This window comes from Bombus terrestris, chromosome 8 (genome assembly GCF_910591885.1).
Source record: "Bombus terrestris chromosome 8, iyBomTerr1.2, whole genome shotgun sequence".
Taxonomy (NCBI): Eukaryota; Metazoa; Arthropoda; class Insecta; order Hymenoptera; family Apidae; genus Bombus; species Bombus terrestris.
In genome coordinates, this window is record NC_063276.1 from 4,501,311 (window position 1) to 4,525,184 (window position 23,874).

At 38.1% G+C, this 23,874-nt stretch overlaps 1 protein-coding gene across 2 annotated transcripts in view; it reads left to right on the forward strand.

The window, feature by feature from the left end:
• Positions 1-23,874, forward strand: part of LOC100643453 (GAS2-like protein pickled eggs) — an 88,193-nt gene that overhangs the window by 33,349 nt on the left and 30,970 nt on the right. For both annotated transcript variants that reach the window (XM_012311123.3, XM_012311124.3), the window contains exon 3: positions 8,534-9,058. In XM_012311123.3, the coding sequence (XP_012166513.1) occupies positions 8,534-9,058 (525 nt within the window). The remainder of the gene's footprint in view (positions 1-8,533; positions 9,059-23,874) is intronic.

A 23,874-nucleotide genomic window follows, 5' to 3' on the forward strand; every position in this document is an offset into this window, starting at 1 on the left:
AGTAGCGATCAACCACTTGTGCATCCAATTCCTAATCCCGTTGCGATACTCGAATCTTTATGTTTCAATCTTGCTCTTACCTCAGCAAACACAGACATTTTTCAACGCGTCAAGAAAATATTTAACGTAAAATTGAACGAAAAAATGACGTACGTCGATAACAATTTCTTCATATTTTATCGAAGATTGAGATATTGCCTGACGTTAGAGGGACGTCAACCGGGCTGGAAATGATCAAAACGTAATTAATCTCGAGTTGAAGAATTTTGCATGGAAATTCCTAATTCCGGGTCGAAGTGAAAGGAAAATGGAAGTTGGTGGAGAGGATTCGCTCCAAAACGCAAATAACGAGCCTGCCATATAATAAGCACGGCTTTCGACCGTGAAAGAATAGCTTGTAGTTTCTACAACGGGCCAGGGAAAATCTTGTAACGGTAGAACGAGTTAAAAAGCGGATGTTTTCTATTCTTAAGGGGCACGGTGTTTCCTATTTTCACCCATAGACTCGTCTACTTTACAGGAATGCTTGCTTTTCCGACTCTCCTTTTCCCATGCGTAAAAACTACCAATTAAAGTTGGCCATTGTGCGACCAGTTATTTCTCGTGCGCGCTAACAACGACAAAAACGGAAGAGGTTCTTCTCGTCGACTTCCGTGACACGCGAAAAAACCATGCAGATGATTCACGACACGAGTGTCAGCCACAAATTACAGTATGCAACGTGAAAGTTCCAATATTTATCGTCTTTGAGTAGGAGGGATACGCGAATCAAGACTTTTTTGAAGTATAGTTGCCTCGAAGTCGATTAGTGTCTTCCTCATCTTTAGGCTATCTTCCTTTTTTCTTCAGATTTTTCATCAATAGAATTTTTTACATTATTTATTACCAAGTTTATTATTAATTGGTTAGAAAGCTTGTCTTTCCTTACTTGTCCCTTTTTATTTTTTAGATATAAGTCTGATATTGATTTACTGTTCGATTTATCCTATAACAAATTAAATTTCCTTTCGATTTTCTATAATTTCTTCGTATGAGCTATCGATCTGCGTGAGTAATTCATTTGGGAAGAAGACGAAAGAAGAGAAACAAGCAAAATCGATGGAAAACCGAGAGAGGAAAATCCGTACGATCAACGTGCGGGTCGAAGAAAGAAGCGAGTACGATCGAGAGACTTTTCCGGGATTGAAAATTATTTAACAACTTTGCAATTGGGAATTACCGATTGTTTTACAATTTTCCGACCAAGTCTCGAAGAACGTCCAACGAATTTCGTAATTAGATTACGAGCATATACTTGATAACTTGATTAACGAAGATTACCTTGAAATATGCAAGCGAAAAATATTTTACAGCTTCCTAGAAATCGACCATTATTTACAAACGAAGGTTACCGTAAAACCTGTTGACTATAGGACGAAGGAGAAAAGACGGAAAGAAGAAAGACAATTAATGAACACAAAAGAAGACAAGAGACCATAAATAACCCAATGGAAGGAAAACGAGAACAAAATTCAAAGATGAACGAAAAGGGGAAGATCGGACGATCGGTACGGGGTCGAGAGAGGTCGCTTCCTCTTCGCAGCGACAGCGTTCGTGTTTGCGACGAGCAAATAAACGAAACCGCGGTGCGTTACGCTTTTCTCCGTGGCATTACGGTTAACGATGCCGCGCGCGCTTCTCTCCCCTGCGATCGTACGTTGCGCGTCTCTCGCGAGGCTCCGCTCTAATTTACGATGTTGAATGTGTACCAGCCATTTTCATTAAGCGCGTTTGCCCACACCGTCGGCGCGGCCCAGACGACACCATGTCAGAACATGAGAAGAGGGGGGGAGGGGGTCAAAGGCCACATAATGTGACATCCTGCCGTCAAACTCTCATCTGCTCGGTTATATTACCATATGTGGCGTTTCTCTCCTTTTCTACTCTCCTGCACGCTACTCTTCCTCTCTTACGAACCAGTGACTCTCATTTTCACAACCCCTTGTCACGTTCTCAGATACAACGAGAGTGGAAAGCGAGTACAGACATATCGAAAATCGTTGCGTATAGCGTCACGTAAAATTCGTGATAAAAAAGGAAGAGCTGAGCGATAGCTTAACTAGACTGTCCTTTTATATTTTCATATTAAAAATTAGTATTAAAGTATTAAAATAGTTCAAATCGCGGCCAAGACTGTACCCAAGACTAATCTCATGGTCGAATGGCAGTTTTTATATGTTCAGTTTGTAGGAGTTGAGGGGCAAGGAGAGGATCCTGAGTGTCCTATGTAATGGGGAAAATTTGGTGTTGGGCCATGTGCGAACGTAAGGTCGAAGCCTAAAGGTTCATTGTCAGGTAGTGTGAAATGACGTGCATTTGGGTATGGTAGTTGTCGCAATACCGTGGTCGTAGAAAAAGCTCCATAACTTAAAGGATCATATTGGGTTGGCAACTAAGTGATTGCGGTTTTTGTCATTAGGTGGTAATGTCAAAATCCGCAATCACTTAGTTGCCAACCCAATAATACTTGCCGAGAGGAGCAGAGAATGGTCTGATCAACGTGGAATCTGGAAGCAATTCTTTCGATGTAAAATCGACTTTTATTTTCCAGTGGCGTTATCGCGAATTCGAGCGAACATGGTAAACGAATGGTACCTTTTATATGTATTAGTTCGAGGTTGTAAACTCGACGTTCAACGTGATGCGAAGAGAACCAGCTCGCTGTATGGGACGCTAATGAAGAATAAGAGTCGATTTTACATGGAAAGGATTCACTTTCGTACGTACGTTGCTTGAGCATTTCTTGCTCCTCTTAGCAAGTATTATAACCCTTTATTTTATGGGCCCTTCTTTACGACCACTCTATAGACAGTCGGATAGCAATGAAATTTTGTTAAATATATGGCTTGTTTACGCAAGAATGTAAATATTAATTTCAATCATTTTCTAAATAATCTATATATTACGAGGGTGAATACGTAATAAATAAAGCTTAAGTATATAACGCCAGTACAGATGAGATGTGGGACGATGTGGGTACAGTGTGGAGGGACGAGTGTCTATAGAGAACATTGTAAACCAAGTCTGTTCTATGACCCCATGGGGCAACGGGATTACAAGAAATACCCATCTATCTATACGACACTGTTACTAAATTAAATACAAAATTTATTCATTATTCAAAAATAAAATTAATTCATAAAATTATTCCATTATCAATAGCAATGATTCATACTTATATAATACCAGATCCATTTAAATACAGAAGTTATTGACATCGCAAATCGAAAAAATGTAAAAAAGTTGCCATGTAGGAATGCAAATTAAATGGTAAAAATACGTAAATAAAAATCTGTAGATAGGTCAATATTCGACGAATTTCATTTTTGGAAGGTATATACTCGCTTTTGAATCTCACTGTATTTCAATGACTTTCCACATATTTTACGTACAGTCTTATATAATTGATACTTCGAACACTCTGCTAGTGTGACGTTTGTGTCTATACCTGAGTCCTTTTAAATCTCCTGAAGACTTACGGTTATACGGTTATGTAGATTTAATTGAAGACCTTTATAGATAAATTGCTTGATCAAGATAATAAAGTTCATCCTTCGACATGTTGAAAAATTCGAATCTTTCAATTTACTCTTTGAAGCTTTCTAGAATCGAAGAATTTGATCATCCACATTTTGCGATATAATTAAGATGATTGAGAAAATTAATCGATGCATATTGAAGAATTTAGGGCAACTGGATCGTTGTAGACGTTGGAAGGGTTCGTATCTAGTAGTGGCGCGCACGTGGAGCCCATAAGGCGATGGTATGCGAGCGGTTCCACGGCTGGAGCTGTTCAACACTCGTAAAAATTCTATGTAACAGCATCCGGTCGGCCGTCCCGGCTCGATACCTCCCCGAGGATAATATAGAGATTAGGCGAACGTGTCAACGGCCTAACCAGCCGTTGTTCCGTTCGCCTTCGCGTCTGGAAATCCTGCGAATGCGACAAGAGTGGGCACAATCGTTTTTGTCACGCTCCATACTAGTCGAAATTGATTGGTTTTATCGTTGGGTCGAGAATTTTTTAATTGACCATCGTGGTTACAGTTAAATAGGACGAAGAATGTTGTCTTCGTTTAAATTTAATTGCAACTCTTCACGAACCGAAGAGCATTTGATACTCTGTTTTAACGAATCGAATAAGTTGCGTATTTTAGAAAATATATTTTTTGGAAATATTTTAAAGAATAAAATTTTAGCAAATTTTAAGTAGGTTACGTGATAATTGAATTGTTTTATAATTTCTCGACTACGATGAAATGTTTGGAAATTGTTTGTGGAAGTTTCTACGGTGAAATTGGGTTGCTTTCGACACGAAGAACGAAGCGACCGCGTCACAGATCGATTCTACGTCGCCGATTTCGGAAATTTGCCGTTCGCAGGTGAACATTCGGAAATTAATTCGAGAAACAGTTATGTCCTATTCCGATTTCCAGCTGGCCGTCGCTTCTATCGCCCCGTTTCTCGCATTTCGCGGATGTTTGACTTTGGTTTTGGTAATGTGACGCGCTCCGAACCTCGTCTGACGTCAGTACAATTTATTTAGGAATACCATTAACGACGATGACTAGAAATCCTATGTAAATTAATCGAATTTATGTATTAAAATCGTCATAATTCATTTGGTAATAACGATAATTATGTTACAATACAATTCGTTATAAGATACGCTTCAATCTTTGAAATTCCTGAGAATTTCGTAACACTGAATTCACCTCTGATCTATGACAAAAATTCGAAGCTTTGAATTCAGTTATTCGTTAAAAAAAAAAATTCTGCTTTTAAATTTAGTCTTTGGTATTTTGGTAAACTTGGAACTCGTAATTCAGCCTTTGAAGCTTCTACAAATTTTTCAAGTTTCAATTTCACTCTCTAAAATTTTACGAAATCCGGAACAGTGAATTTATCCCTCGAATTTCCAAAAAATGTTTGTCATCTTTCTCAAGTTCCGACGATTCGAACAGAAATTTTGTAACAAAAGGAATGCCAGCAATTATCTTAGGAAAAGAAGAAATATTTGTTCTTTGAGCGAACTGAACAAGACTGGAATATCTACGTAAGACTAGAAAACAAAGAGGATTCTTAAATTGGTTCGAAGAAAGGCTGTTAGACTTGGGTTCTATGCCATCGTCGGGAATTATTGAAATTCATGGTAGCGTATCGTGGCAGGAAATGAAGAATTACGGAACAATCGATCAGCGTCTGCCAGTTGACCTCTTTAACTGCTTTATCAAGTCGCCTGTAGTCGGATTAACAACGACGGTGCCGGCAGATACGCGGCATGAATGGTACGAGAAGTTTGCTCAATAGAAAACGATCGCTTCTGTGTAATTGAGTTTTGAAATGCTCTAATTGCATAACTACCAACTTGATAGGTCGCTTCTGTTCTTAGAAATTCGATCTTATTTTATTTTATTCCTCGAAACTTTAGACAACATTTAGGAAATCAATCTCATTTTCAGAATTTCTTAACGTAGGTGAAATCGCCTCTTGTCGTCGAATAAAACAGCAAAGTGTACGCGTATGAATATTATTATATTTGTAATATCTTGTCTGGAAAAAACTTCTTGATAAATATTATAAAAGGAGCATTTTTAAAAGGAATCGTTGTTTGTCATTAATAAGAAGAAATTTACTTCCTGGCAGAAATTTAACAAAATGAAACCTAAAATTGTTTTTTTATCGTCGATAAAACATAAAAGGTGTACACGTGAATATCATTATATTTCTAATATCTTTCTTGAAGAAACTTCTTGACAAACTGTTCCCTTCTTTTCTTAAACGAAAGAAATATTTAAAGAAGAAAAATGATGCTTAAGATAATCGAGCTTTCGTAAGGAAATTGAAATTCTCATTGACGAGTTAAGCGAAATTTTATTTGACAGTTTCGTCTCTCCGAATTTTAATGTTCTATTTAAAATTTAACTTAACCTCTGAAAAATCGATTTAACTCCGGATAGAGAAATTTTCTCGTATAAACGAAATTTAATTTACCAAATTACATAGCAGAATTGGTAGCTTTAAAATCGCGAACAGCCGAGCATGTGGTACGGTGAAAGTGAGATGAGAAGGCATTAATTCGCGTAACATTGACCTCGTGAGCCCTCGGAATTAGGCAAACAGACGACGCTCGAGAACAAAAAGCAAAAAGAATCGACGCGTCCAAAAATATCGCAAGATATTTCGCAAAAATTTCGCAAGGTACGACTAATTAACTCACTGTCGTACCGCGATCTATTCCTTTCTTTTTTTTTGCCTCTCGATAGAAATAAGGCGAATAATACCGAGTGTACCTTCTGTTGCGGTGGAAACCACATCTGTCGATAGAAGTTTCGTTTCATTGTAGACCGAGTATAAAGTTACTTGTAGCTGATACGTTAATGGAAATCTCTAGCGATACTGGATATTTTCTGGCCACTGTTGACCTTTCTAGCGAATATTTCTTCTTTTTTTTTTTATTTGTTTTATTAAGCTAACTCGAAGTTGATAGAGATTGAAGATAGAAAAGGCGACGCTCGTGCACTGAAATGGACTATGATCACAAGAGGGGAGGATGATATTTGAGTTGATAACGTAAATCTTTCGTTTGACTCATATTTCGAATATTTCACGCATTTCACTTGGTTTCACTGCTACGAATTTGATTTACATCGAACGTTAATGTAATTTCGTTTGGTAGTTTCATTTTATTTCAAGTATTTCTTCTTCGATGAATTTCGAATTTAATCGAGAATATTCGAGTATTCGTTTCTATTTCGATTGAAATTTAATTCCAATGTAGATCTTTTGTCAGCGCGATCCTTTGTGCATCGGCAATCCAATCATAAAGAATTCAGTGCTCACTGTGGCTAGCGAGTTCTTCGTATCGATAGTTATAGCACTGAGAATAAGGGCGATCATTGTTTCTCGCTGAACGGGAGACTTTGAAACGAGATTTCTTTCTTTGGACGTGTGACTGACGCGCCAGGGTGATAAGAAAGGATCGGGAAATGGTTGGATCGATGATTGATTAACAGGAAATTAACAGAGTATACTGGAAGCTTTGCTACAGGCAGAGTTTGAGAATTGTGAGCAATTCCGTTGCTACAACGAGAATTGACTCTAAATTTAAATGAAAGTTGAGATTCGGATTAAAATTCGAATGGAAATTGGTGTTTTATCGAGCGGCCTAATAATTCGAGATTTTATATCTTGATAAATCGTTTCATTTCTAATTAACCTAGAGAAATGAAAAATAGAGAAAAGGGCGTATATAACAGGTCGTCTGATTGTAACAGGCGCACTACTCGATATTAAACGATAGACCACGCAGCAAAACCTGTTATTAGACGTAAGCTCATTTACATCATCTCGATATCCAATTATCAGCCGGTTACTTAAGCAGCTCATAGTCGATGATAAAATCGTATACGTCTTATGAATACATGGACGTTACATCGTGCAGACGTTGAAGATTCCTCGGTGCCTTGTACAATATTTATCGCTCGCGTGAATGTTAATCGCGCCAGAGAAGAAAGGTGCGCGCTGTTATTAATGGAACAATTAGTTTCACGGGTGTTAAGATGTTATCGCTGGTGTCTGTTTGACTGTTTAAATGAGCGCCAGCGAACGGGCCGCGTTCCTACCGGTGAATGCCAGTCGTGTGGCTCTAGAAGCCAGTAGGAAGGAGAATGAGATAGGTGCGAGCCAACTCTATCATTGTTTGTTCAACCGAGACAGATAATTTGAGTTTAATTTGGATTTGATATAGTGGAATGAATTTTAAATAACTGTTACGAATCGTAAAATTATGTTTGCAGATTATTTTCCTCGTGAAATCGAGCATCGAGTCTTTACAAATGGTTCAATTAGTTTCAATGCTTTCAGTGATCAATGGTCAAGTAGCTTCTTATAGATGAGATCAACGCAAACCGAATCAAAGAAAACAATTCGTCTAGATTTACTGACGCGCGATAGCCACTATTTTGGCGGTTGTCAAACAAAATCAAATCAAGTTAAACACAGACAAACATACGAAGATTTGACTTAACATTCATTGACTCATCGAAGCGACAAATTCGTCATTCTCACTGTATCAAACGACATCAAACCAAACTACGATCCAAATCAAATATACGGAAATTCAATTTATTTTGGTTCATTAAAGTATCACATTTGCTGATCCATTAAATCAAAGCAGTTCAAACTAAACCAAATCAAACAGAAAAATTCAACTAAAACCATTACGACTAATCAAGTCGGTATGTTTGCTTCTTTCTTAAATACAATATACTCAAATAAACGAATATCAAATCTCTTCCGGCTCGTTAGAGCATCGCATTTGCCAATTCCATTGAATCAAACCAAAGCAAACCAAGGCAAACCAAGTCAAACTATATCAAACACAGGAAAATTCAATTCAAAACGATCGCGATTCTTCAAACCAGTATTATCCAGTACGTTTGTTGTTTCCTCACGCGCCTCTAACCAGTACCGTTTTATCTTCTGTTTGCAGCACGCGAACAACGTACGCAAGTCGGCGGCCGAGTACGTGGCGCGGCGTCAAGCGCGCAAAATCTCGATGACACGATCGATGACCTCGTCACTGGCGTTACCGATGAGCCAGCTGAGCGACGTGGCCTTCCTGCCGAACGCGAAGGCCGGCACCTTCTTCGCCCGTGACAACGTGTCCAACTTTATCGGCTGGTGCCGCAACAGCCTCGGTATCATCGAGTGTCTGTTATTCGAGACCGACGACCTGATTATGCGCAAGAACGAACGACATGTGATTCTCTGTCTATTGGAGGTCGCCAGACGGGGCGCGAAATTTGGTATGCTGGCGCCAATGTTGGTACAAATGGAGAGACAAATCGATCGAGAGATCGCAGCGGAGAATAAAGCGGCGAACGGAGCTCATGGAAATAATGGAAACGAGGAGAGCGACGACGATTACGCTGATATGCAACAGGAGGAACCGTGTCTCATTTATGGACCCCAGCCGCAGATCGTCACCAATGATCTGAAGAGCCTGGACGAAATGGTGAGTGATCTTTTGTATTTCGTTATTTAGTATAAAATGCTGTGATTTAGCTTTCTGATAATAATTCGTCTTTCGAAACGTCCCACGATGTAATTTCCAAATCTGCGGACTTTTGTTTGAAGCTGTACCAAGAGACTGCAAAATATGTATATAGATATCATAAAAGTGATTTTAAAAGTAGCTTTTGGTTTCAAGCAACGTATATTCACTTTTTCCTGACTTGGATGGAATCAATCAAAATTTATCATATATAGTATAGTTATTTGGAAACGAACTTTCGAAGAATTACTTTTATTAGTAAAATATATATAATAATTTCGATATAATTTTCGATGTAGAATATTATCTACAATATTCTATATTGTTTTTAAGTAACTAGAAAAGTAGTCCAATATACAGCCAACTACGTTTTTATTGATGATTTTATAGACAAAGCGCTGTCTGTTTCAACCCGTGGGATTCCAGAGTCGCAAGTCAGCTTAGGAAACGAACTCGTATTTTTAAAAAGGTGACGCGACTGTAATATTCCCAGACTATGAAAATAACTCGCGCCCTTAGGTCTATCGGAGTGTATTTATGGCGTTGCTCCCCGCTGACCGTGAATATCACGAGATCAGGAATAAGAGAGTGGTTTATTCGTATTCCGGCGTTGAAAGGCGAAAGAAACGCGTGTAATTCACGTTCCATAATTCATCGTTTATCGGTGGCTCTCACAAAATCACATTCCTTTCCCATAAACCCCGCAACAAGTCATCTCTTCCCACAAAGGGAATTCGCTATTCCGCGAAGGAGATTTCCTATACCGCAAAACCAAATTCATCGTCGCGTGCAAGTAAAAATCGAAAATCTCGTCTACGGACGTTTCACACGGAGTCCCGTTTCCATAATTTTCTCACTCTGTAACCTTGCCAAATCCACGCTAAAACGCATACACGTTCGACAATCGCAAAACAAAAATTCCCAACCTTCGTCAAATTGTTCTCTAACCAACACGTGTTACGTGCGTTTCAAAGCGCACCGATCGTCGCAAGTAGCCCGATAATTAAAAAAAAAAAAGAAAAAAATAGAAGAAAAAGAAATCCCTTGCATAAAGCCTTAACCAGTGTTCATACGCTAGGAAACGACGGTTTGAACGTCGCCTTGATAACTCTCTTCCGCTGGCGGCTCGCCACTCGTAAATCGTATTAGCATGACACCGGAGCAAAAACCGTCTCGCTTCCAGTTCCACTTGCGTTTTCCATCTCTAAATGGATTAAACGGCCACTAAATCAGCCGGCTAAACGCAACGCGTTCGCGTCACGTGGGCAGAACAAGCGTAATTGCCCGCCATGCACGTATCGCGAGACCGATTTCGTTTTCGTTGCAATTCGATCGTAAACGGTTGGCGTGTGCTACGTGGGAATCGATCGTTTGGCCCCGACTTGTCCATTTTTCACGCACTCTACCGTCGGTCACGCGTGTTAGAGGTTACCGTACTGCTAGAAGTTCCTCTGAATGGTCGCTAACGGAATTTATAGTCGTATTGTCCGATTCTTGTAACGTTAGAGGCTACTTTCAGACTTTTAGTTAGGCTACATTAATTGAATCCTACGGCTGTGGCCGTTGTTGACTCGAGCTTGTGATTGGCATTATTTTTAGTTGTACTTTGGTCGCTGGATAACTCGAGGGATTAATTTATGTGAGCTATAAAGTGTACCTCTGTAGTTGTATAATGGTACTTGAGACAATAGTTAGAAAAGGGCGTGGTACGTGCCGATGACGGACAAAAGCGATGAAAATGTGATAGACTGAAAGAATTCAGATTAATGTGTTCATTTATATCTACTTCGACGATGTCAATCGAAAGCCACGGCAGATTTATATCTTCGCTTTTACTTCTCCGCTTATCGCTCGCTGTTAGGCTTGATGGAAATTGAATTACAAATTCCATTCATTCTACAAATACCACGTTATATGAGATGTGTACAGGGAAGAGAGTATCAAGTACAACATGTTTCTCACGATCGCAAGAGTTTTAGAATTTTCTCAAGAGTCGGCCGCGTTCTTCTCTCGGAAAAATTAAAATAACAAAGCTGTTCCATTTTCCAGCATTCTTTGTGTAGTTATCCGCGGTATGCGCGTCAAAACACGCTTAGGCATCCCAGGGATTTGCCCGGTTGTTGTTTGAACATAGTCGACCCCGGACTTAATGCTTGCGCGTCGACTGAATGGGAAAAGAGCAATCTGCTGATACATGTTCGCAAGAATTCATACACTGGCGCGGCGCCAACAAATCTGACGTTGTGCCTAACGGCTTCCAGGCTCGCGAATAAAGTTTGCGCGCAAGAAAAACTAATCAAAGATCATACGATAAAGTATAAAATTGAATACGCGATGCACAGACCTGTAATATCGATCCATTAAGAAGCAAAGTTGCGTTAGCGTAATGTTTCATTTGAAGATGATAGGAAAACGTGTAACGAGGCTATTCTCGTTGGTTTTTTAATACCGATGTTACTTGATAACTAAAAGGTTAAAACTATTTTTATATAAAATGGATTATACAGGAATATTTGCGTTTAAATTCACGAACTTTTGCGAGAAGCCAATAGCAAAAATACCTGACAGAAGTTCTTATATCGTAGTTACACAAAGTATCGGCGCGCTATTTATTATAATATCTATACGCTAATTAATCGAGTCATTTATGATTGGTAGTTTCATATGATTACAAAAATTTGATACTGTAAAAGTGTAGAGGCTGACGTTTCAAGCTTCGTTGGAGGATAAGGATATGTGCCGCTGTATATGTAACAATTTTGATTAGGGCCAAGGTAACGATAACCACAGTAACAAAGAATCATTGACCCCAACATAACGACAGAGATAAGGTACGTGAAACGCGATAGCACTAAATACCAAAAGTAGCAATTTTTTAAAGAACAAAGGATACATTAAATCAAACTGGGTATTATTACGTGACAAAGTGTGCGTGTAGGTGTGTCGATAAAAGTTCACTATACATGAGCGACGTTCACCGTGGAGTTCAAAGACTAACCAAGGGAAAATGTGCGGCAATTCTCGGAGAACCGCGCGGCGATAACGTGTCGCGCTAGTTGGAAATTTCTGCGTCGTGAAATGCCGTGTGCTCGCGCGCACATCGCTGTTGTTTGAGAGTCGGCGCGCGAAAAAAATCGACTAGAAGGTGTTTTCCAACGTGTTTCAGCCGGAACTAACGGCGTCTGGCGGGCTTAATGCGACTGAAAGGCCGCGTGTGCTTTCGAAAGCGACAAGAAACGCTCGTTAATTTGTTCCATCGGAACGAATGCAGCCTTGCATTTGTTATTTTACCGCGTGAAACTTTTCTTTTCCGTCTGATTTCATCGTTATTCCCAGGCAGACTCGATACATCGTTTAGATTCTTAAAGTCTGGAAAGTCATAGGGTGTGTACAGGAAGTCTCATAAATTTAGTTGTTAACATTCTGTTGAATTTTCCTTGGCAAATTAAGGATTTTATACAGTCCAAGATATAATATCTAAGTCCATCACTCCTTAATCGACCACCGCTGGTTAAACGCGTGACTTTTGAACGGACCCATATACCCTTTCCAAAATCATGCTGAAATCACCGCGATATTTACCCATACGAAGTGGAAAACTTGTTCGATATTTATCATTGAAAAATCCTTAAATGCAGTCTCTCACAGTGTTGCAACGTTTTCGTTGCAGTCGTGTTGACGTACTGTATAATTTAGAGGATAGAAGAACTCCCCTCACACCTTCAACTTCTATCTCCTCCACTAAGTACCTATAATTTATTAAGCGTTCGGCTTATGAGCCAACCTATTCACCCTTCTCAAAGCTGCATCGAAGCTACATTTAAAACTACAATCAAAATCATCACAGTATCCATAGAAAATAGGAGAAACGTTTCTCCTATTTACCATTGGTATATCATTCTCAGCATTCTTTCACAATGTTGCACAGTGTCACATCTCCACAGCCTACACTGCGTGTAAGGCATATTGACATATCGTTAGGCACTTGATTTTTTGACGAACCTATCCATACTTTCCAAAACGGTACCGAAACTACACGCAAAATTATATCGAAAATCTTTTTCCATAGAAATTTTCAACTTCCATACAAACTAGAAAACGTTTCCCTCATTTAACAATGGAAATCTCTTTATAGTAGTCTTTCACAATGTTGCAACGTTTCCTTCGTATCAACTTACCGTATAAAATAATGGAATATAATCGAAGAGTAAAAAGCCTCCAAAACTCTTTGTTTTCTTCGCACCTCCAACTTCTACCTCCTCCGCTACGTATAACTGGTTAGACGCGCGATTTTCAGACGAACCCAAGTCTCTACTCATCTCATCTCACATCTTCAACTTCTATCTCCTTTGGTAACTACGTGTAACCATAGAGTACAGGACAAGAGTGCGCAAATTTTGAACAAACCTATACACGCTTTCCAAAACAATGTTGAAACTATCACGGTATCTGTACCAAGTAGAAAGACTTTTTCGACATTTATCGTTGGAAAACCCTTGAGAGCGTTGTTTCGTAACGTGTTGAAACGTTCCCGTTGGAGTGAGGTCGTCGCGATACCCCGCGAATTTGCATTCGAGAGAATGGCACGCGTGGCGGGAAACGGTTTCTTATGGAAGGATCGTATACGGAATCGCAGCTGCGTGGCTGCTCGTCCAGCTCGCGATTTATCCACGGGCACGTCCGCATGAATACAAACGGGCATTTCTGCGCGGCGCGATGTCAATTCGCGTGCGCGTTCCATAAAGGGCAATTACGAAAGGGAAATCTGTACAGGTCGATCGGTTTCAGCGTAAAGCGCCTCGTTCACGTGTTCCTGTTCGCCTGTGCAAGTCGCCTATGGCTAATTAAATTGAAAAAGTCGTGGTGAATAGACGCGATACAGCGGAGGCTTCCCTTTTTCGATGGCGCGGGTGTGTCGCTAGATGGAAATGGATTTTAACGCTCATACGGCGTGTTCCAAGCTACGTAGCTGTACTATGTATGTACAGTGTGTTGGCGCTATTAGTTCCCAGCGTTTCTCTCGTAAACGATAAGTACGTGGAAAGAACGAAAGAGAGAAAGGAGACAGCTACATATTTACGATAATATTATTTTTGTAAGTGTAAAAATCCATGTGCATTTTACAGTTGCATCTTTCTTTTTTCAGTAGAAAACCTTCCCTTTCTTTATGCATATATCGTTCATGCAAATATATTTTTGCACTTGTGGAAAAAATATTATTCCGAATATGTAGTTCATCTTAAACTATTCATCTTTTTCCTCTTTGGTTTTTTTCTTGTGCTTATCGTTTACGAGAAAAACGCTGCGAAATAGTAGTGTGACTACCCTGTACATATGTACATATGTGTTTATTTAATCTCGACCTTGCGGTCAAAATATCGGGCTTGGTTTCCAATTTCTTTTTAATTACCATACACACGTATCTCTGTAACACATTCTAATCTTTCTACGTTTACCCCTTCCATCCTTTTTACTCCATAACAACCATACAATTAACGCTATACCTTCTATTGCACATATCATCTATTCTTTGGTATCCATTCCTCGTCTCTTTTTATTTATTTCTTTTTTTATCCTGTTTATGTCCCTAAACTATTCTAATACTTCTCCCACCCTTCTATTCTGCAATATTTTTTCAATACTTATATTTTAATTCTTTCCACGTCTTTGTTCCCATTCTTCCATCCGGTGTTTAACATTCTCCATATTCCTTTGACATATCTCGCGCATCTTCTCTCTTCTTCTTTCTTTCAATATTTATTCCGTCCATATTATGAAATTTTGCTCTAACCATAAGACTTTGACCCGTTTCATATACCTCCTTTTGCCAAGTACTGTGCCATATCTGCCTTGCAAATATGCTTGCACGTTTTATCATATTTTGACCGAAATATCTTATTGTATTGTAATAAACTTTGTTAAAGGTACTTTGGTATTTTGAATCGAAGATAATTAAATGGAATTTTCGAAAGTTTAAATTTTCATAATGTGTCATAATTATACGAGGTTGCAGAAGTATCATGAGCGAAAATGAGATTTAAGACATCATCGATAGCTTGTTATTGCCGAATGAAACAAGAGCAAGAACTTTTAATAGTATTAACGGTCGCGTAAACAAGAGTGCTTACGTAACCCCATAATCACGCAGAATGCTGTATGTGTATCGTTTCTACGATGGAATTTTATTCCTCTGTAGACTCGATAATTGGCTATAATTTAAAGCTAACGACTTTATTGATTCATTAAAGAGTTAAGTGGAAGTGGGAGCGATCGCAAAAAAATTAGCTGCCCCGTTGGATAAATCGTTTAAGTATAAATGATTCACGATCTCGTTTCGAAATTTTATATTCAAACACTCAGACTTGATCTTTGTCACTTTTTTTGTTTCGAGATTTAAACAGAATTAAACATTAGATAGATTATTTCTCAGAGCTAAGATAAAATAGAGTATCGTAATTAGATCGCGGATTTCTGTGCAAATTCATGCTTTCGAGAATATAATTAAGAAAATAGAACCTCGGTAGAAAATTATTTTACTTAATAAGTATTATGAAAAACACTATACTTTGAATATTTCAATGTATATATATATATATACTTTTATACAATTCTGCACTTTCAAATTTCCTATCGATGATTAAAAATCCGCAGTCCAATTATAATATCATTTTTATAATTAATATTATTTTAACAACACTATTCCCTTAAGATAGAAATTTAATTTATACGACATTTAGAAATTCTAGAAATTTTATCTCATACAATCTATATGAACGATCGCGTCTGGATTTTGCATTTGCACTTGGCATTTGCATTTTGGGTCGGCGTTTCGTATACACTGTCTACTTCGAGGGAAACCTGAAACCGTGTTACATTGCCCAAATTGTAAATGCCAAGTGTAAATGTAAAATGGAAACGCGATGGGTTATCCAAAAAAGCTGATATCAAAATATCTCGTAAAAGTTCGACATCCAAAATTTATACGAAATTGTGTTAAAAAAGCAGCACCTTATCTTTCATAATTATATATTATATACCAATATATTAAAAATATTATAAATACCCTGAATACCATGTTAATGTAATGAATAATGTACCGTGTTACGCGAACGTATTCTTAAGTCGCGAATTACGTTGAACACAGAATTAAATACGAAAAACGCCGAGTACTCTAGTGGAGTATCGATTAGGGAAAGGCTGACAAGCGTGCTTGTCTAATCTGAACACGGTAAAACACGCTGCGTTGGTCCTGTTTATGGTGAATCATTGGGACAGCCCAAGCTGGAGTTCTGTGATCGCGGAACAACACGTTGGGCTCTTACACTTTGCTTAAAGATTGTGTAATTGTCAAATGGATAGTCATAAATCAAATAAAGTTTGGCGTAGAGAGTGTTTCAATTTGTTCGTCGTAAAATTGCTTTAAAAATTCTATCGATTTTCTCGTAAAAATCTTCTTTGTTGATATTTTAACATAATTATTGGGTTGGCACTTAGTTGCCAATAGAATAGTTCCTTATAAATATCTTATTTATTGTTGATTTTAAGCCTCGATGGAAATTTTCTTAACAAACATCAATATTTCCCCCATTCGTTTGTCTCTGTAATTGAAATGGTAGTTTCTTATGAATATCGTAGTTATATGTGATACTTGATCAATAATTCTGTATAGTTCGATACACATAGCGTTTTAGAATTATTTCAAAGAATTCAAAGAACGAAATCATAGAAATCTTCATTCATCTATTGTTACAATTGAAATAGTTCCTCGAATACGACGAATATCTTATTTATGCTTCATCCTTGATCATTATCTCGTCTAAGTCTAGAAACTCTTATCTTTTGAAGTGCCTTATCTAAGGAAAGAACCTGCACTTATCTGACAAGCTAAATTACTATTCGTAGTTTATTGCTATTAGTAAGTTAGAATTATCAACCTATTTGCAATGTGAATTTCGAACAATTAACCAAGAGGGAACCACTTAATTTCTCATATTTCACGTTTAAACACTTAACTGTAGTTTCTGCCATATTCTCCTCGTTTGCTACACAAGAATTCCTTTAAAAATGTAAATTCTTTTTTAAAGAAGTCTAAATTTCAAATACCATCGTATGTATATCTTTAAACACATGTTCAAACAAAAATTACAGCTATTTCTTTGAACAAACTTAACTTCCTAAACTCACTGTCACGTTTCAATACTTTTATTCCCTATTCACAGATTCTCCTTCGTTTAAAAGGTGAAACTTTCTTTAGAAACATTCCTATCTCAAAATTTAAATGTCGAATACCATTATAGTAAATTGAAGTTTTGCTCACTTCCGGTCTAGACGTAGTTCCTTGGTATTTATGGCTGCCTATGGCGATTCCCATGCCGATAACAAGCATGGTGGCTCGTAGCGAGCTTGCAGGGTGGTTTCTGCTGGCCATGCCAGCCGGAGCTTTGCCTCGCAAGCGCCGAAAGCTCGTATTGATCGCTTTTAGCCCATTTCGTATCAAGTTCAAGCGCAAAGTCCTTAAGTTTCCTACGAAGGACGAAGCTCTCCTTTCTCCTCGAGGATATCGACTGCACAAAGTGGCCCGAGGGTTGCTCGATAGAACGAAGGAAAAGAGAAAGCGTTTTCTCCCTTTCCTCTTCTTAGCTGTTCCTTCGCAAAGGAATAACGATCCTCGTTATTTAATCGCCATTTCCTTATCAAGTTTTAGGTTAAGTGGAAGTTATTGGAAATGTTAGATCGGTCGGTCGATTGGCAAAAAGGTTGACTCCATAGTGCCGTTACAATTGTTACTTTTTTTTATTATTGTAACTAACTGTTATTTACGTGAAGTTTAAAAATGCAAAGATGGATAGAATGCGTTTAATGTATGAGATATCCAAAGTAGAATAGTCATTGTAATTTTTGGGGAAGTCTGAGTTTATAGTGGTATTATCCTTCATGAGAATATGTTTTATGAAAGATTCCTATTCTTCGCAAAATGACGTTTTCCATCTATTCTCATGCAAAATAAGCGCAGAGTGATGTTACAGTTTAAGCGGCCATGGAATTAAAGTGACGTTATCTTTATTCTCATTGATTAGAGTACATGATTTAACTCGAATTCTTGGTCTGGAAAATTTTGGTTTGTTCCACTAGATGGATAGTGATCCTTAGAGCAACCGCGTTATATCATATACAATTATATAGTTTTCTTTCTTGAAAGAATTCTTTTCTCGCCTTTATTTATTATATTCTTTAGAGAACCGTATTTTAACAGCACATAATACGTACAACCTTATTATTCCAAAAATAGACAGTTTGCCCTGGTTTCTGGCAACTAATGATCCTTCGCTATCATTATAGATGTGTCGAGACTCTGGCTGGTCATTATCTATTCATATATTCGTTAACGATAAAAGCTTGACCGATTTTGAAATCCGCCTCTTATTAAAGAAACGTTTTATTATCGGAGAGAAAATATTTCCTCGATATCCCCAGGTTTTTCTGCGGATATTTGGCTTACGCTTCATTTCTGACGATAAGTGAGAACGTGTGCAAGCATACGTGTTGTCGAATACCTGTAGCCTCTCGTTTCCATGTTTTTTAATACGTTTCCGTAAATATTTGCTCTCGTCGATGTTGAACACATTTTTGCCTTCACTAACAGGTTCGGATGTACACTAAAATGCGTGAATGGAAGGCAATGAATTATAGTAGCATGGTACTTTAATAAAACCAGCGTTATTCTGTTAGAGTGTCCATACTCATTTCAGTCGTTAAAATGATCGAGCTTTAATGTGTACTTAAATATAATTACGTACATAGTGGCAGACGAAAAAGAGTTCAAAAGATAAATGGTACGAAAATTTTCATTTTCATTTTCATTTTACGTAACTGAATTATATTTGACGAGAGCGATGGATATTATTGATTTTATAAAAAGATGTCAATATAATGTCGATCGATAATTTTATATAAATTACTGAGTTTCTTGTAACATCGTTCAATTTTTTTCATTTCCTTCCGCTAAATAATTATAATCGAAGAGACATGATGAAAATAAATAATATAATATATATATATATATTATAATAATATATTCTTGCTTCAATAAAATTCAGTGTTATTTTTGTCGAAAGCATATGTTTAGTAATTGTAAAAATAGAAACTAATCCGAAACTATCGTAATTTCATTGATAAAAATCGTTTTACGATATTCCGCTGTCTTTTGATCGTGCACTACTTATGAAACTTCCTATAGGTACATGTATGTCCAACGTTTACAAATGTGACTGGCGAAAATTACATAAATATACATTACACGCTACAAGACGACAGTTTGAAAACGTTATCGTACAGGAAACGACGGATCGTGTTCACATAACTGATTGATTCATAACATAACCTCTCGATGTGTACAACTACTTCATTTGCTCGTCAAACATACAAGGATTTCCCGTCTACAATTTTCTAAATATAATGAAATAGCAAGAATGCCATTCCGAGTAGCCGTTATTAACAATGACGAATCCGACTTTTCTTAAAATTCGTATGATTCATTTGGAGCATATCTTCCATGGCGTCTAAAGTTAGCGGCCATGCTCTATATTAGTATATCTCGACACGTTTTATCGTAAATATGAATCGTATTTGCCGTGCTTAGTCATCGAAAGAAAGAGTGAACGTTTTCACCGAAATCCTTGCGTATTATTGCGCGTCGCAATCGTTCCGAGTACTTGAAATTGCCATTTATCGTTCCCATCTAATTAAGAGTTTAAGCGATATCGATTTAACGCGAGTAACAAGTTCTGCAATAATCTGCAAGTCCAGGAATTCTTGGCTAACTTTGACGCGATGAAATGTAGCTACATTGAAGTTTGCTTGTAAGTACTTAGAGTTGAGAAACTGGTCTAGTAACTTTCAATTCTCGCCCATAATTCGGAAGATCCTAATTATTATTCATTCGATATATATTTCTATATTAAATGTATTCTGTACATCTATGCAACTTTGTATCTTCCACACGTGCATAAAAAACCGCGGTCTACTGATTTACCAAACCAGCATAATATGCAAATTTCAACAGAGAACATTTTCTGAACGACGAGGTAACATAACCTCAAAATTCCCTAGATTAGTTCAATAATCACCAAGCAACCACAAATCACAGCTGCCCGTCACAAGTCGTGAAAAGCAATTCTCACGCAATCTGAAAAAGCCCCGTGGATGGTCGAGTGGTCGGCGTATTCGCAATATGGAGGCGAATCTAGGTCGTTCGCGCTAACCCATGCCCAAGGCGGCGAGCGCTCTCGTCATTGCTGGCCGTTAATTACTCCGGCGAAGCAAGGGGACGGTTCGTGACGCGATCGAGAGAAGAAATTGAAGAATTCTTTCCCTCCTCTATTCTCCCTACTCCATTTTCCTTCTTCTTCTTCGACGTTTACTTGTTCTTTCTCCCGTTCGTTTAACATAACCTATCGCGATGAGGCGAAAAGAGGAAGAAATAAGTACGAGAGGAGCTTCGTAATGTCGAAGCTGCGTTCTTTCTATTATTTTCGTGTCAAACATATTTTTCCGATATTACGTACCATCTCGAATGAAACAATTGTTTTTGGTATGCATTATGATTTCTCGTTTCGATCGTGTGTTAAACATCCTCTTAAAATACCAGGAACTTGTTTTGTCGGGTAGTAGTAGGGTTGACTATCGCGAATTATGAGAACAGGAAGAAATGTTAATGTACAGGGTATTTCATAAGACGAGCCAGTTTAGAAGTCGGTATGGGACATAAAATCAATGAAAAAACTTCATACAAGCATGTGTCGTGTTTGACCCTGTTCCAAAGTTATAGCCACTTTTGTGTTACGATAATCCACGACAGCTTATCTTGATAAAAGGTGCTCGAAATGACCATCCTCGATTTCTATACCAACCTGCAGTCGTCGTGTCAAACAATATCGCCATCTTTCAAAAATTGTGTACAAATGATACAGACCAAGGGTAGCCATTTCGAGCATCTACGAAGATAAGCAGTTGCTTACAGAGATTATCGAGACACATAAGACTATAACTTTGAAAAAGGGTCAGGTAGAAGACACGAACTTTTTTCACTGCATTTTTGTGTTTCCTGTCCATCCCTGAAGCAGCAGGTCTCACGTGTTAGGGAACAGATAGTATAACAGGGAAATCATCTTGATTTATTCAATTGTTTATTACAATAATGTGACCAACAAGTGCGCTAAGAGACACGAAAGCCATCCCGAGCCATTAGAGATGATGGAGAGTTTCGTAAAGGACAATATAAAAGTGGTACGAAACGGAGGAAACAATAAGCTCGTATTTCGTTAAAAAGAAGGTAAAAGAAGAAAATGAAGAAACATGTACGCGTCCCCTTTGATCCCGCTAGCCTGTCCACGAGAAACTACCATAAATAGCATTGAAGTCTCGAGTCCAGGCGTGTTAGTTATTACGTGCAATTAGCCCGAGATAGCGCGGAGAGAAAAGGCTACCGAGCCGTGCAAGGTCTGGCTGCGGTCTGAGTCTTAGCTAATCCAGTGTTTATCGGCGACTTTCAACCAGCCAGAGACACACACGTTCGTCGTGCCAGCGTTCGGTTCCCTGGCCTCTGTGTGGCTTGAGTCACGCGGCTGCTTTTCGTTGCACTTTAATGGTGTGTTGTTGGATTTGTTGGTAGATTGTTCTTTAGATTAAAAAAGAATAGGATTTGGCTTACAGAACTTTGAAAGTTTAGCTTGAGAAGAATAACACAAGCCATTTTCAGCAGAGAGGATTGCAAATCTTGGTAGTAGATGTTCATAGACTTTGTCAGATAATACAGCTATAAATGTGTTGCTAGATTAGCGGAAGATTATCCAAAGTGAAAGATAATGGGTTTTGTCGGGAAGAATAGATGGGCTTATTTTAGCAATAGGGTGTCGTATCTTAGCCTCGGCTGTTCATAGATTGAAACTGTAGGCAACTACTGAGAAGAGAAACGCTATTTGTATTTAATATTCGTAAACAAAAACTGAAATTCTGAATAGACAATTAACCGAATTAAATGTTTGTGAAGTCAAAGAACCATTGGTTATAACACTTTGAATAAAACGGCCTCGATTAGACCATGTTCTCATTACTGAGAAAAAGATACTTAGAACATACAAGAGATTCATTCATTTAACAAATTTCAACCCCACAAGAATTTTTTGCCACGTTTCGCCCCAGAATCCCCATTCTCGACTTTCCCTCAACGAACACTCGAGTTAAAAGAAAAATCGTGACAGACAAACCGGGTAACCCCCTGTGTCCCGTGTCCCCTCGAGGCTTCACGAGGGTCCTGAAGCGGAATCGACGTGGTTGTCACCTTCCGCGCACCGTTCGATCGACAACATCTAGGTTATTCCAATAAAGTGCACTCGAAGAGCTTCTAAACAGCTTTGATTGCCGACCTGAACCGTGGCATCGAGGGTGCGCTGACCAGAAATCAGATTTCACAGCGTAAGTCGCGATCGTCCACTGGAAAACTGCATCCAGTTCGAAATTTATCGAAACTTCGTCTGTGAAACGAATGATTCGCTTTGCTCTAGCCGAGTGTGAAACGATGTTACGTTGATTGGAATGGTGTTTTTGACGATGGGGTTGCTTTCGTGTGCTTCGTTTATTTTTTCCTCTTTTTGTGTACTTTTAGAAAAATTTTCTCGAAAATTCGTATAGAACTAATTTTATCAGAATAGCTGATCACCAGTCATCGTACCACTATACGCTCGTATTTTATTTTCTGTCTCACTTTACCTCCATTCATATGCTGTGCTATTTCTCTCTTTTGATTCTAAAGAAACTTATGAATATTGATGAATGTTCTGTGGGTTATGAACGAGAAAAATTTAATGGAAATAGAATTTACATTTTCTTTTCAGATATCACGTTTTATCTCTCGCCCTACTTTGTATTCATTTCTCACTTTTACTCCACTATGTTTCATCATACTCTTTTAACCATATATTCTTCTTCTATCGTATTCGTTACATCAACCAATTTCTTCATTCTTAGTTTCACTTTTCGTTTCCAACATCTCGACAAATTAAATGGGTAAAATTGAGCTTCATTGACATTAATCTACGAATAATTTTAATGAAACTCCATTAAATTTAACGTAAATGGAAGTTGAACGAATAAATAAATAAATTCGAAAGATACTATTAAAACAACGTGGATCTTGTCAAATCAAAGGGAATCGAATCGACTAAATTGAGAATGTACAGCGTGCAACCTGTGTTCGCGGGTTTCGTCTTCAACCGAACAAGCTCTATCATCATTCGAGGCGACGTCTCGAGAAATGTTTATTCGATTGTTCCGACAGATATTTTTAAGACTCGGGAGCTTACACAGGCGATTCAATTCGAATCACGATTCGGCCACGATAAAAAGGTGATGTGAAATATCTTCTTTATCAAGCGAATGACAGTTCTCAATAAAGGGCGTGACAAATGGCACTTTAGGTTCGCATCATTGAAATTCACCTTTCTCATTGGCTTTCCAATCTCATACGCGATTTAACATACAATGTTTCGATTTCTAAAAAGCGCGCTGATGAGATGGTAATTTATTTTTAGTCAAATTTTTTAAGAATTATCATTGCTAGCCACTGTTGAATGTTAAACAGAATATGCGAGTACATTGGATGTTATACAGTAGCGTTGAAAAGTAATGGTCCCCGTTTCCTGCCTGGCATTTGCGCTAAAAATATCAAGTAACATGATAAATATGTGATTTTAAATAGCAACTGAATATGTATTGAGTTG